The sequence below is a fragment of the Mobula hypostoma genome, chromosome 2, assembly GCF_963921235.1.
Source record: "Mobula hypostoma chromosome 2, sMobHyp1.1, whole genome shotgun sequence".
NCBI lineage: Eukaryota > Metazoa > Chordata > Chondrichthyes > Myliobatiformes > Myliobatidae > Mobula > Mobula hypostoma.
The window spans coordinates 187266192-187282475 of record NC_086098.1 but is presented as its reverse complement, the minus strand read 5'-3'; the positions used below and the strand labels follow the sequence as shown (position 1 = coordinate 187282475).

The window sequence follows — 16284 nt, the reverse complement described above, 5'->3', positions numbered from 1 at the left end:
TTGTTCCAATTCTACCCACCAGATCTGGAATATCTAGCTTTTTAAGTGCCGTCCTTTTTATCTACCATGGGAGTTCTCCAGGATCATTTTGATAACAATATACATTCCACCTCAGGCCATTATCAATCAGGCTTTAGATGACCTGAGCAATGGGATCAACATACATGAAACAGTGCATCCTAATGCCTTCGCCATCGTTTTGGGAGATTTTAACCAGTCCAGTCTGAAAAAATCACTAAGCGATCACTATCAACAGATCACTTGCAATACTAGAGGAAACAACACACTAGACCATTGCTACACCATCATCAGGAATGCCTACCGTTTTATTCTATGCCCTTACTTCGGGAAGTCTGATCACCTGGCTGTACTTCTCCCTGAGGGTCAAGTCAGGAACTTTCACACTGTGACCTTGTTAATCCGAAAGGAGACCAATCCTGACATTACGCGCCAGACCAAGTGACCAAGTGGGTGGTAAAAAGATAAACCCTCAGCTCACTAGAAGTCATGAAAATCGTTAGCCACAACATCGAAGGCCTCAGCCACAGTAAAGCAGAAATCCTAGCAAACTTAAAACCCGATATCTTGTGCATACAAGAAACTCATCAGCTGAACAATCAACCCTATGTGCCAGGAATGCACTTGGCTATTGACACCCCTTGCCAAACTTATGGAAGTGCAATCTTTGTTAAAGATAAATCTATAGTAATGAGCACAGCAAACATCCAAGCTGGCTCAATAGAACTTCTGAAAGTTGAAACAACACACATAAATATCATCTCGGTCTACAAACCCCCTAATGAACCATTCATGTGGCCACCTAACCTCTAGATCTCCAGAACAAAATGTACCTCATTATTGGTGACTTTAATAGCCATAGCACCAAATGGGGATACGAAGATGACGATGCAAATGGAGAAGAAGTTGTATCATGGGCTCTAAACAGCAGCCTTGAGCTACTATACGAGTCAAAGGACACCTCTACCTTCACAAGTGCTAGATGGAGAAAAGGATACAACCCAGACCTTGCCTTTGTTACTTTGGCAAGCTCCATCCTCTTCACATGAACAGTCCTCCCAACATCTACCTAAATCCCAACACCATCCAGTCCAGGTAGAATCCCTTCCAGTTCTGAGACCTGTACCATCAAAGAACCTACCAAGATTTAACCTGAGAAAAACGAATTGGGCATCTTTTGCAGAATCCCTTGATCAACTTATCAATACCATACCACCAGAACCTGATCATTATGATGAATTTGTCCAACTAATCTGGAAAGTAGCACAGCAGAACATACCTATGGGCTGCAGAACCAAATATATTCAGGGATTGACTAGTGATATCAAGCACAGTTATGATGAGTATGTCAACTTATATGACCAAGACCTGTTTGGTCAAGACACAATTGAAATGGGAGAGTCAGTTCTGTCGCTACTGAGCCAGGAGAGACAACAGCATTGGCAGGAACTGATAGAAAACACAGACATGATCAAGAACAGTAAGAAGGCATGGGCAACTGTTCGGAAACTCAACTCAGAGAATAGACCACCACAGAGAATTGCTGCTGTAACACCTAATCAGGTTGCCCACCAACTGATACTGAATGGTCGATTAAATAACAAGGAATGGAGGCAAAAGAAAAAGCAACATTAGGAGATGGAGTCAGCTCTCTCAAACAGGAATAACTACTTCCCACCTCTCACCCTAGAAGAATTAAAGGATGAAGTATCACAGCTAAAATCCAACAAAGCTGCTGGCATAGCTGCTGATTCTTTAAACATCTTGGACCTAAAGCACTCCACTGGCTTCTGTCCCTTTTTAACTGTTGCCTAAGATCATTAAAAATACCTAAAAAGTGGTGAAGAGCCAAAGTCGTTGCTCTCCTAAAACCCAATAAAGACCCCAGCATTGCTAAAAAACTACAGACCGATTTCCTTGCTCTGCACCCTCTATAAACTCTATGAAAGACTCATACTGAAAAGAATATCTCCCTTGGTTGAAGAGCTTTTAATATTAGACCAAGCCGGGTTCAGGCCAGGCCGCTCTTGCTGCTGTCAAGTCCTGAACTTAACCCAGTATATTGAGGATGGCTTTGAAATGCTACAAATTACAGGGGCAGTATTCGTTGACTTAACAGCAGCATACGACACTGTGAGTCACAGAGGCCTTCTACTGAAATTATCAAAAATGTTAAAGAACGAAACCACCGTCAAAGTAATAAACCTAGAAAATCGTAGATTTTATGTAGAACATGAATGGAATTAAGAGTAGGTGGCGTTTGCAAAGGAACGGACTACCACAGGGATCAGTCCTGGCACCTCTACTATTTAATGTTTACACAACCAACCAACCTTTCCTAACACGCAGGTTTATGCAGATGACCTATGCATAGCATCACAAGCTAACTCCTTCCAAGAAGTTGAAGTGCGACTTACAGCAGTCCTCGAAGCAATGAAGCAGTTTTATAAAAAATGGTCTCTGAACCCAAATCCATCAAAAACTCAAGTGTATGCATTCCACCTGAGGAATCGAGAAGCAGCTCGGAAATACATACATACATAACATAGGCATCCGTTAGTCTTGTGAGACCATGGATTTGCGCTTTGGAAGGTTCCAGGGCGCAGGCCTGGGCAAGGTTATATGGAAGACTGGCAGTTGCCCACGCTGCAAGTCTCCCCTCTCCACGCCACCGATGTTGTCCAAGGGAAGGGCACTAGGGCAGATACAGCTTGGCACCGGTGTCGTCGCAGAGCAATGTGTGATTAAGTGCTTTGCTGAAGGATACAACATGCTGCCTCAGCTGAGGCTTGAACTAGCGACCTTCAGATCACCAGACCGCCGCCTTAACCACTTGGCCGGGGACAGACAGACAGACACACAGACAGACAGACACACACACACACACACACACACACACACACACACACAATGTGTCAATAAATCAACATGCAATATCTAATATTTAGCAATGAACAAGCACAAGAGAGATTTAAAAACATCTTTGAAGATCAAAGACAAAATTAAAAGTCCAAATTTAACTTCTGAGATTATTGGACCATTTCTCATTCATACCGTGAACGATCTTGTGTTACAATTATGCTTTCTTAGACTTTTTAAAACATGAAGCTGTGCGTCCAATGACTTGTTTTAAGTATATTAGATGACCTCTACAGGACACTAACAGTACTTCAGCTTTATTCACCATTGTCCCAGCTTGCTTCTAGAAATGAGTAAATGGCAGGGATGGCGAACCTTTTTGAGACGAGGCATCCAAATTGGTGATAATCTGCTTTAAAAAAAATCCTCATGTGTTATGGTAATTTTAAGCAGAGATTATCATTAATGAATTAGTAAAAATTATGGACTTAATGGAAGATGGGTCATGTTGTTTATGCATATTCATTGTGTTACTGTTAAAGAAAAGTATAACAGTAACAGATTGTAATGAAGCATTTTAAAAAATCTGTTTTCAATTACTATTAATATTAATCTTTTAAATAACATTACTTCTAAATTGTTTTATTATGGTAACCATTTGCTATCCAAATACTGATGTGTACACCAGGTCTGTAAAGATTTTAAAACATATCATTTAACATCACATTTTCTTGCTCTTGGATCACAAAAAAAATCATTTGCTGCTTCATTTGGCAGTAAAGATAATCATATTACATAGAAGCAGAAATAGGCCATTCATTCCTTTGAGTATGATCAGCCATTCCATCATGGCTGATTTACTATCACTCACAACTCCTTTCTCCTGCCTGCTCCCCAGAACCTTTGACACCTTTACTAATTAAGAACATATCAACCTCCACTTTAAGTATACCCAATAAGGTAGCCTTCACAGCCGTCTGTGGCAATGAAATCTACAGATTCACCACCCACTGGCTAAATAAATTCCTCCTGTGCTGTGTTTTAAAAGTACATCCTTCTATTCTGAGTCTGTGCCCACTGGTTGTAGGCTACCCCACTATAGGAAACATCCTCTCCACATCCACTCTCTCTAGGCCTTTCAATATTCAATAAGTCTTTTAAACTCCAGAGAGTACAAGCCCAGATCCATCAAATGTTCCTCAAATGTTAACCCGGAATCGTACTCGTGAACTTCCTCTGGACCCTCTCCAATGCTAGTACATCTTTCTTTAGGGAAGGAGCCCAAAACTGCTCACAGTACTCCAGGCGTGCTCTGATCAATGTCTTATAAAGCCTCAATATTACATCTTCACTTTTATATTTTAGTCTTCTCAAAATGAATGCTACCATTGAATTTGCCTTCCTAACCACAGATTCAACCAGCAAGTTCACCTGTAGGGAATCCTGCACGAGGATTCCCAAGTCCCTTTGCACCTCTGATTTCTGAATTTTCTCCCTGTTTAGAAAATAGTCTACACTTCTTCTTTTCCCCTTCTACAAAAGTATATCACCATACACTTCCCTACACTATATTCCATCTGCCACATCTTTGCCCATTCTCCTAATCTGCCCAAGTCCTTAACCAGACTCCCTGCTTCCTCAGCACTTCTGCCTCTTCACCTATCTTTATATTGTCTACAAACTTAACCACAAAACCATCAATTCCTTCATTGATCGATAATGTGAAAAAATACCCACCCTTCTGGAACACCACTAGGCATCATCTATTAATGAGAAAAGGTCTCCTTTATTCACACTCTTTGCCACCTGCCAGACAGCTAATCTTCTATCCATGTAATACCATGGGCTCTCATTTTGTTTTGCAGTCTCATGTGCGGCACAATGTCAAACCAAGTATGCGAATCCAAGTAAACAACACCCATTGACTCTCTTTTGTTATCTTGCCTGTTATTTCCTGAAAGAATTCAGGCAGTATTTCTCCTGAAGGAAACCACGGTAGTTCCATCCTATTTTATCCTGTGCCTCCAAGTACCCCAAAACCTCATCCTCAATAATGGAAACACAAGAAAATCTGCAGATGCTGGAAATTCAAGCCACACACATCAAAGTTGCTGGTGAATGCAGCAGGCCAGGCAGCATCTCTAGGAAGAGGTACAGTCGATGTTTCGGGCTGAGACCCTTCATCAGGACTGACTGAAGGAAGAGCTAGTAAGAGATTTGAAAGTGGGAGGGGGAGATCCAAAATGACAGGCGAAGACAGGAGGGGGAGGGATGGAGCCAAGAGCTGGACAGTTGATTAGCAAAAAGGATATGAGAGGATCATGGGACAGGAGGCCTAGAGAGAAAGAAAAGGGGGGGGGGAACCCAGAGGATGGGCAAGGGGTATAGTGAGAGGGACAGAGGGAGAAAAAGGAGAAAGAGAAAAAGAATGTGTGTATATAAATAAATAACAGATGGGGTACGAGGGGGAGGTGGGGCATTAGCAGAAGTTTGCAAAGTCAGTGTTCAAGCCATCAGTTTGGAGGCTACCCAGACGGAATATAAGGTGTTGTTCCTCCAACTTGAGTGTGGCTTCATCTTTACAGTAGAGGAGGCCGTGGATAGACATATCAGAATGGGATGTGGAATTAGAATGTGTGGCCACTGGGAGATCCTGCTTTCTCTGGTGGACAGAGCGTAGGTGTTCAGCGAAACAATCTCCCAGTCTGCGTTGGGTCTTGCCAATATAAGAAGGCCACATTGGGAGCACCGGATGCAGTATATCACCCCAGCCGACTCAGAGGTGAAGTGTCGCCTCACCTGGAAGGACTGTCTGGGCCCTGAACGGTGGTAAGGGAGGAAGTGTAAGAGCATGTGTAGCACTTGGTCCGCTTACAGGGATAAGTGCCAGGAGGGAGATTGGTGGGGAGGGATGGGGGGTACGAATGGACAAAGGAGTCGCATAGGGAGCGATCCCTGCGTAAAGCAGAGATGGGGGGGGAGGGAAAGATTTGCTCCAGTTGGAGGTGGCGGAAGTTACGGAGAATAATATGTTGGACCCAGAGGCTGGTGGGGGTGGTAGGTGCTAACAAGGAGAACCCTATTCCTAGTGGGGTGGCGGGAGGATGGAGTGAGAGCAGATGTGCGTGAAATGGGGGAGATGCGTTTGAGCAGAGTTGATGGTGGAGGAAGGGAACCCCCTTTCTTTAAAAAAGGAGGACATCTCCCTCGTTCTGGAATGAAAAGCCTCATCCTGAGAGCAGATGCGGCGGAGACGGAGGAATTGTGAGAAGGGATTGGCATTTTTGCAAGAGACAGGTTGAGAAGAGGAATAGTCCAGATAGCTGTGAGAGTCAGTAGGCTTATAGTAGACATCAGTAGATAAGCTGTCTCCAGAGATAGAGACAGAAAGATCTAGAAAGGGGAGGGAGGTGTGGGAAATGAACCAGGTAAACCTGGGGGCAGGGTGAAAGTTGGAGGCAAAGTTAATGAAGTCAACGAGCTCAGCATGCGTGCAGGAAACAGCGCCAATGCAGTTGTCGATGTAGCGAAGGAAAAGTGGGGGACAGATACCAGTATAGGCTTGGAACATGGACTGTTCCACAAAACCAACAAAAAGGCAGGCATAGCTAGGACCCATAGGGGTGCCCATAGCTACACCTTTAGTTTGGAGGAAATGGGAGGAGCCAAAGGAGAAATTATTAAGAGTAAGGACTAATTCCACTAGACGGAGCAGAGGGGTGGTAGAGGGGAACTGGTTAGGTCTGGAATCCAAAAAGAAGCGGAGAGCTTTGAGACCTTCCTGATGGGAGATGGAAGTATATAGGGACTGGACATCCATGGGGTCACAATCGAGGGGTAAATAAGAGGAGGTATCCGCGAGTTGTCACTGTGCCTCGGCAAGGTAGAGGTCAGTACGGCAGACTACAACGGCACCCCACTTATCGGCGGGTTTTATTGTAAGGTTAGGATTAGTGCAGAGGGAGTGGAGAGCGGAGCGTTCGGAAGGAGTGAGGTTGGAATGGGAACAAGGTGCGGTGAAGTTGAGACGGTTGATGTCCCGTCAGCAGTTAGCAATAAAGCGATCCAGAGCAGGCAGAAGACCAGAGCGGGGTGAGCAATAAAGAGATCCAGAGCTCTTGGCTCCATCCCTCCCCCTCCTGTCTTCTCCTATCATTTTGGATCTCCCCCTCCCCCTCCCACTTTCAAATCTCTTACTAGCTCTTCTTTCAGTTAGTCCTGACGAAGAGTCTCGGCCCGAAACGTCGACTGTACCTCTTTCTAGAGATGCTGCCGGTCCTTAATAATGGACTTCAATATCTTACCAACCATTGAAATCAGATTAACTGGCCTATAATTTCTTGTCTTTTTCCTCCCTCCCTCCCTTCTTAAAGAATGAACTGACATTTACAATTATCATAATGTATATTTTTGTTATGTGTGGTGTTTAAAATGTTTAGGGAAGACACTACATGCTGCATACCAACAAAATTTTTGTACATGCCATCTTGGGCACGTGCCATAGATTTGCCACCCCTGTGCAAGATGGGGACTGCTTGATAATATTTCTAGAAAGAGTTTTAGATTAGTTTATTTAGATCTCTCTGTACTTATTCATATATCATGATAATTTCATTGTATGCTTTTCTTTTTACTTCTCGCAAGTTTTGCCAACTACAGGTGTTTTCTGCTAATACATTGCAAGTGCTTTGAATTTGCATCGGCAAGGGTAAAGCAGCTCTGCTCTTTCTACATTTTAGCAGTTTTAATGTAAAAAAAAAACCTGAGTACCAATTCTGTGGAGGATTGATTGTTGTGCAGAATGTGAAAGAAGGGGGGTTTGAAACAAAAATTTGTTAATTTTATCTGTGGTATGATTGGATTGCTCATTACACATGAATAATCACTTGAAGTGTTTCTCAATTCAAATCAATAGAGGTTTGAGTAATGAAGGTAAAATTAAGGAACAAAGCAGTGTAAGCACTTCCTTGACAGATTCCTGAGTCTGCAAATATGATCTGAACTAGAAAAATCACAATAGATTTCCTGCTTTTTTTTCCCCCTTGGAAACCTGATGATAGTGAGGTCTCCACTGTTAATCTCATGTATTTTAGTTGAAAATCTAATGGTTTTGGTTTGAGACTCAACCACTTTGTACCCAATCATGCTGTGCTCCAAAAGCCTGCAGAGGAAATTTACACTTTCCCTCATGCACATTCATACTTCTAACTTGGTGACTATTGTTAATGACTACAGGGGCAAAACTGCTTTATTTTTTTCCCCCTCCTAAATGCTGCAGTTGCAATATTTTTTGATTTCTTTCCTTTCTGACTGGTATCAGGTGTAAGTAAGGAGACAAATTATGGTCAGACGCTTCTTAGAGTTGACAGCTCTTTCTCTCTGATATTTCAGAACCAAAATGCAAATCCACGACCTACTGCACAAGATTTGGCTGGTTTTTGGGATATGCTGCAGCTTTCCATTGAAGATATTAGCTTGAAATTTGATGAACTTTATCATCTCAAGGCAAATGACTGGCAACTTGTTGAAGTGCCAGAAAAGAAGGTAAGATTAAAACATATACTTGAATTTAATTTGGTCTGTAGAACTCACTAATTTTCTTGGGAACGGATATTGAGATTTGCAAGATTAATTCTCTTTAGATCAGTTAAACTGGCAGTTTGAATGACCTGGGGATCATGGTGGAATATGACATTTTTTGCATATAGCTGATGAACTTTCACCAAAAAAAAATTGGCATTAACCAGCATCAATTTTAATTGCCCTTGCAGAGAAATTGCTCATACTAGATGGTTAATTTTTAAGAAGTGATAATACCTGTTAATACCTTTCAGTTGAGAAGCTGCTCAGAATATCATGATTATTCCTGTGATCCTGGCTTTAAAGGCATCCGTTAGTCTTGCAAGACCATGGATCTGTGCCTGGAAAGTCTTCACTCTCCAGGGCGCAGGCCTGGGCAAGGTGGTATGGAAAACCAGCAGTTGCCCATGCTGCAAGTCTCCCCTCTCCACGACACCAAGGGAAGGGCATTAGGACCCATACAGCTTGGCACCAGTGTCGTCGCAGAGCAATGCGTGATTAAGTGCCTTGCTCAAGGACACAACACGTTCCCTCGGCTAGGGCTCAAACTCAACGACCTTCAGGTAGCTAGTCCAATGCCTTAACCAGTTGGCCACGTGCCCACATACATCCTGGCTTATAACTTTTCAAAAGTTTCATTCTTATTAAATGAAAATTGCTAATGTAGTAAAAATAAAATTCACTTTGCAAACCATTTAGTTTGTGTAGTAGTATTGATATTTTCTGTCAATGTTACCTTGATTTATTTAATTGCATCTTTTCTAATATTTTTGCAACTTTGCTCCCCCACTCTCCCAAGGAAGAGAAAAAGCTGCCCCCTCCAGTGCCAAAGAAACCAGCAAAGGCTAAAACTCCTTTAAATCGTGAAAAACTGACAGATTCAGCTGACAAGCAACGACAGGAAGCTCGCAAGCGATTAATGGCAGCAAAGCGAGCTGCGTCTGTACGGCAGAACTCTGCAACAGAGAGCGCAGATAGCATTGAAATATATGTTCCTGAAGCACAAACCCGTCTGTGAATTGGAGTGTATCTTTTGCATACATTTTGGGGCAACTTCAAAACTTCAGTGGTCTGTGCTATTCTACAAGCAACAATAAGCATCAATAATAGAATGCAATGCTTATTAGTATATTTGGCATTGCTGTTCAATGTCAGACTTCTAAAATTCTTTAATGTTAAATCTGATATCTCATCAGTGTGTACATTGGTTGCCATGCTTCTCTATCATTTGCATGGCTTTGTCTTATCCACTGCAGTCAACTTTTCTGTAAACAAATTGCTTTGTGTTTCATTCCTCAGTAGCAAATTGTGTTTTATCTAGCATATACAGGAAAAGGACTGGCTTATTTTTTTTGTGGGGTGGGGGTTGGGAAATACATCAATTCTTCTTTAACTGATGAAAAATTTGAAGGAAGATGAAGTTTCTTGGACAACAAAACCTGAGCTCAATTTTATTGGGTAATTGCTACTTCTGTTCTGAGAAATGTATTCATGTAATTCATCTGCAGAAACTATAGCTTTGCAGAATATGCTTCCATTGGCTCTGTAAATTTAGAGTGCTGCTGTAAAATGATGTAAAACCACTCTACCATTCAGTAGAGCAAAGCAATAGAGCATTTAAATGTTCTCACATTTTTTCAAATGTACAGAAGTGACATAAAAACTGTTCAGAATTGTAGGATCATTTTATGAAACAAGCACATACAGGAAAAAAAGGTTTTATCAAACCAATCTGGTATTAGAACCTTTTAGAATGTGTTCTTGGATTTTGCAGCCAAAATTTTGAAGAATTTGTCTCATTTGTTATGGTTACTTCCTTAATCTAGTAGTAGCTTAAAGTGGTTGTTTATATGTAGATAACTAGTTAAGATTTTAAGCATACAAATCAAGATAAATTATGGAGAGAACCATTGTTTTGATTGACTTAAGAATCCTGTTAGGTGCAAGTGTCCTGTGCAAAAAAAAAATTGGTGAACTTTCATAAAGTGAAGTAAGCACTACCTAATAGCTTTTGTCCAAATATACTTTCTATCATGTAATATTCTCCATTATTTCATCTCCATTTTGCACAGTGTCATACTTAGAAGATTGCCAAATGTTTTATTGACCAATGTTTGATTTTTAATACCCGCTTTTAGCAGAAGAAACTACATTTTGAACATTCAGATGTCATTATTTACAAATTAAATTTATGAGGAAAATATTTTAATTTTCAAGAATCACAATATTTGAAATATTCTCTGGTTATAAGCAGATATGGTAAATGTCATTAATTATTTTGAATGATTGCTCATCTGTGATGTTATCTGCACTTTTGTCCAGCTTGAATGCTTAAGGATAAGATCACAAGTTACTGGAGGTGATCTGATCTGTTACTCATCCTTCATCAATTCTATCATTGCCAAAAGACTCCTTTTTAAAGCAAAATCAGTATTTACCACACAGAAATGCCTGGAGGCAAGGCTGTCTTACTAGCTTGAGCTTCTTATGATAATACTGTCACTTCTATTAGGAAAAAAACCTTCAAGTAAGATGTCTGAGAATATCACTCAGTTTCAACTTTTTTAATTCCTCAGAATGCTGCTTCTAGTTCTGTGACTCCTGTTTCTTGATGTCTTTGAACAATCTTTTAATTTCAACGCAAACAACAGGAATTCTGCAGATGCTGGAAATTCAAGCAACATACATCAAAGTTGCTGGTGAACGCAGCAGGCCAGGCAGCATCTATAGGAAGAGGCGCAGTCGACGTTTCAGGCCGAGACCCTTTGTCAGGACGAAGGGTCTCGGCCTGAAACATCGACTGCGCCTCTTCCTATAGATGCTGCCTGGCCTGCTGCGTTCACCAGCAACTTTGATGTATGTTGCTTTTAATTTCAAGACAGCAGTTGCAGGAATTCTGAAGCACATTCCTCAGTTCTGCTTTTAAACAACATAATTCAAAAACTTTTATGCACATAATGTATACTCAAGCATAATGAGGTTTTATGTGCATGAGAAATCAAAAAGCTGGTACTGTATTTTGCTGTAATTGAATACATAAGGAGTGATTCATGATCATTTTAGGCTCACTTTCATTGGGTATAGCTGAAATGATGAAATATAAATTGTAGTGATCTATTTTAGATCACTATACAATTGAATATAAATCATAGTGATCTATTGTAGATCACTATACAATCCATTAATATTTTTGTTGGTTGGCTTTAATTGTATTCAGCTCAAAAATGTGATACACTTTGTAATATAACCTTTCTTAACTAATACCAGTGACATTGAGAATGACTAACTGCCATCCAATTTGGGACAAAACTTGCAACTTTGGTGAATACAACGTGGAATGAACTTTTCATAAAATACTTCATCAACTGAGAATGGCTACTTGATACTAGTTATTACTCTTCTTTAGATCCAATCAGTTCACTTCTATACATGGTGAGTTTGTAAGGGAAATGTTTGGGGTTCTCAGCAGGATAAAAAGCTTTGCAAGAACTAACTTGGTATAAATTTAATATCCCCCCCAAGGCAAAATGATGTGAGACTATATACAATTCTGCTATTAGTCGATGTCTGTGGTACTCCCAGTATCCACCAATGAAAAATGAAAGTGACTGCTGCTGATGAAACTGTGCTGCTTCCATAGGAATTGAGATACCGTTGTAAGACAAAATGAAAAGAGCAATTCTATTATTTGGTAATGCATGACAATATATTAGATTTAATGAAGTTTATTGCTACTTGTAGAGTCTTCCATTTCCCAAGTGGCAACATGCCTGAACATGGCACCAAAAAGTTGCAAATTTTGTATTTACCCCATGGAAATAAATGAAAGATACAACCTTGAAAGCTATACAGCAAGAAGGAGTAATCACATCTGCAGTATAATGATTATTTATGAACTATTTTTGGAGAGGACAGAAAATTATTGATATTTATGGCCATTTCAATGCATCTTGTGGTTAATTTTTATTTTGCACATTTACAAAGAGAACTTTTTGTAAAGGTTCTTGATGAGATTAGTTCATTTGATTGTTTGACTATTGACAACTATGAGAATTGATAAGTTTAGCTAGAAGAAAATGAAGTTCATTTGGTATGTAATCCTTTTTGTTGTGCTGGCCCTTGTATTTTTTTCAACCACTACCAATGCAGGAGGAAAATGCTACACGAGTGATTTGGCATGTAGCATTGTACTAAACAAGTCCAAGTAAAGGGCAAGAGTGGGTCCAATCAGACTACCATATAAATACAAAGATGGATTTTGGATTGTGACGACAGACTTCATTGCCACAAATATTTTCCATGTTTATTTTTGTCACAGTAAACCAGGAAGTAATTTAAATATCTACAGATTCTTTGCAAAGGTTATTGATTTCAGATTACAATACATTCAACGTGTGCACTTTATTTTAGCATGACAATCATTGTACTGCAGTTAAATTTGTAGTTACTGATCTAGGCTGTTCACAACTTTTTTAGAGCATCCTGCTGTGCATTTCCAAGATACACGCTATGGACTCTTCACAACAAGTATAAGGGCTAACTGTTGAATTGCTCCAAATTGTTTTTTTAATGGAGTGTTTGTAAATAATTGTTGATAAAATGTTGTGTAAGGACCAGTTTGCAGCACACTTTAATGTTTCAGTACTGAATGTCTCATAACATTTAATTGTACTTAAAACAATTGAGCTTGGAACATTCAGCACCATAGAAAGGTGGCATTTTGCATATTCTAACATCTAGGAAGCAAGAATCTTGAACCATGATAAAATTACTATAAATCTCAGCTCTTCAGAAGCTTCATTTTTGTGTAGGCTACATTTGGTCTTGTTATATTGTCGATGTTTATATTTTACCAGTTTAATTACCCTTTCACACATTGTTTAAGCAGTTGAGCTGTAATGAATTCCTGCTTTGGTGAGTTTCTATATTTTAATATAGCCAAGTAAAGATGAGAGTTTCTTATCTGCAATGCATGCGGAATTAACTGCTCAAAACAGTTAGACTGTGGAAACTGAACAGGTTGTGGAGGTATTGTTCTGTGCATACACTATGTTTTCCTCATGAAGTATTTCTACTAGAGCTCATGCACTTTGATTAGGGTTTGATAGAACTGATGCTGCTCTTGCACAAATTCTTGAATTAAAAACCAGTGTTGTACTTGGATTTTTAAAAGGAAAAGGCAAATGAGTAGTTTACATAAAATAGGATCTTCCACTCATTAACTCAATGTTGGTATTTACTCATTACCAAAAAGACTACTGTTATAAGTTACTAATTAGCATCCTTTAATATTTTTACTATTGTTCTTTACCAGCAATTTCCATAGGAATTAGACATTGCGCCATATAGTGAACCACATTTTTTTCTCAATCTGAGCATAATGGCAATGTGGTAATTGACAATGGGCCACTGGAACTATGGTTTAAAAATGCAAGTTCACAGTGATCCCTTTTCAGCAATATACAAAAATGGACAAGTTCATTTATTTGTTTGAAAAAACTAAACACTTGTTAGAAACTTGCCTCTAATTAGTTGTATACCAATTTGAATTTATTCATAATTTATTATGTACCCACAGCACCTGAAACATTACTGGAAATCTTTTATATTAAAAATTACTTGTATAGCGTTGCTCATGAGCAAAAATAAAATTTGTGTATCATCTCTCTCCATAAAATCTGTCTTTTCCTAATTCTTTGCACTTCCGTTGTCTGTTTTCTAAACTTTGTCTCCATTTATTCTGTTCCAGACGGCAGATTCTTGTTAGGTCTAAATGTTCGTCTGTTTTTTTCTTTGGCATATGTGTATTTCATTGTCTCTGCAGGTTTTATGTGCATGCTCTTCTCCTTCTTCCATGATTTTGGATCGTTCCCTACCTTAGCAAATCAATTTGGATTTGCCTCACTTCTAACAAAATCGCATCATCTTTAACCCTCCTCACACAAGCCGCATATCTTTATCATTAATATCTCTGTGATATACTCTCCGTCCCGGCTAGTTCAAGGTTCAGTGACGTGACGAGGTTCTACTTTTATATCGCAGGGCTGCTTTCGCTCCCAGTGACCGCTTTCATTTTGCTTTATTTATTTATTTATTTATTCAACTTGCTATATGTGCTTTTGAAGCTCTGGTGTGCATCTTCAGTTTACCTGGTCTTAGCTTGTGTTCATTTATAATTGTGTGCGTTTTACGCTGTAGCAGTTTTTTATTGCATCTGACTTTCCTGACATATAGTGGGTATGATTTCTGTTAATATTTCTGCTTTAAATTTTATTTCTGGTCCCACAAAGCTCATTCTGTTTTCAAAGCTCTGATCTGTTGTGTACTACTTCACTTTCTATCACTTCAAAGCCTCATTTTTTACTGTGCCTCTGAGCCACTTTGCGATACAGTATTTTTCTTTATTCGGTGAACAATGCAAGTGGTGGTTAATGATAAGCCGTATCCTTTTTTTTGCGTGATTCTGTCGTGGTCTACAACCGACAACCGAGGACGTTGCAAGTGTACGCCGTATAGAAAGATGTATCGGTGCCAACATAGACCATGAACCTATGAATGGGAATAAGCAAACGACATTTCGGGTGAGACCCTTCATCAGGTCTCCTTCCGAAAATTTAACTGTTTATTCTTATTCATAGATGCAGCCTGCCCTGCTGAGCTCTTCCGGTACATTGTGTATATTGCTTTGGATTTCCAGTATTTGCAGTTTTTCTTGTGTTATAGACCCTAACCTTCCTATCTACTTAGACTGAGTGTATGGTGTTCTCCTTTATTGGTCAATCATCTTTGTAGGGTTCCGTCTTCCTTTGCTAATTGGAAAATAAAATGTAATAAATAATTCGACAATTGAAAGGAATGGGAGAAATAAACTTTCACAAATGCTAGAACTAGCGAATTAAGCTGTTCATCAGTAACTATGAATGATTTTTCTAAAGCGGCGTCCCCTCTTGACCGGGTTGTTTTTTGCGGTGGCTTAGATAGCTAACCTAAATTATTCGAGATTCCAGGAACGGTCCCAGATGGAACAGGCATTTGCCTAATAATCTATAGTGGTCAGAGTTGTACCATGTATGCCTGGTAGGTTGCGCAGCTTTACCTGAATCATTAGTATGCCGACACTCCTCTGCGTTCATTGAAGTGCTGTTTGTAAAGACGCCTTGGTACTGCGCCTCCAGGCCAATGTTAACCACGTCCATTTGGAAATTCAGAATCAGAATTTGGTTTAATCACTGGCATATGTCGTGAAATCTGTTTTGCGGCAGCAGCATATTGCAATGCATAATAAAACAAATTATAATAAGTGTATTTTTTTAAATCAGTAGTGCAAAAACAGTGAGGAAAATACCGAGGTAATGTACATGGGTTCATTGTCCATTCAGAAATCTGATGGTGAAGGAGAAGGAAGCTATTCCTGAAACGTTGAATGAGTGTCTTCAGGCTCCTGGAGCTCATCCTTGATGGTAGCAATGAGAAGAGGGCATGTCCTGGGTGAGCAGGGTTCTCAATGATTGGTGCAGCTTTTTGAAGGCGTCCTGGATGCTGGGGAGGCTAGTGTCCGTGATGGAGCTTGCAGGGTTTACAACTTATGCAGCTTTTTCCGATCCTGTGCAGTGGTTCCTCCGTACCAGATGATGATGCAACCAGTTAGAATGTTGTCCACAGTACATCTGTAGAAATTTGTACGCTGTGTTTAGCGATATACCAATTCTCATCAAATTACTGAAATATAGCTGCAGTTGTGCCTTCGTTGTATTTGCATCAATAGGTTGAGCCCATCGGAGGTGTTGACACCCAAGATCTTGAAACAGCGCACCCTTTCCACTTTCA

The 16284-nt window shown here is 39.9% G+C and overlaps 1 protein-coding gene across 5 annotated transcripts in view; it reads left to right on the top strand.

Moving 5' to 3' along the window:
• Window positions 1–11169, top strand: part of LOC134342751 (disks large-associated protein 4-like) — a 772967-nt gene extending 761798 nt beyond the window's left edge. For all 5 annotated transcript variants that reach the window (XM_063041264.1, XM_063041263.1, XM_063041265.1 and 2 more), the window contains 2 exons: window positions 8269–8421; window positions 9257–11169. In XM_063041264.1, the coding sequence (XP_062897334.1) occupies window positions 8269–8421; window positions 9257–9475 (372 nt within the window). In that variant the 3' untranslated portion in view covers window positions 9476–11169. The remainder of the gene's footprint in view (window positions 1–8268; window positions 8422–9256) is intronic.
• Window positions 11170–16284: the final 5115 nt, after the last annotated feature.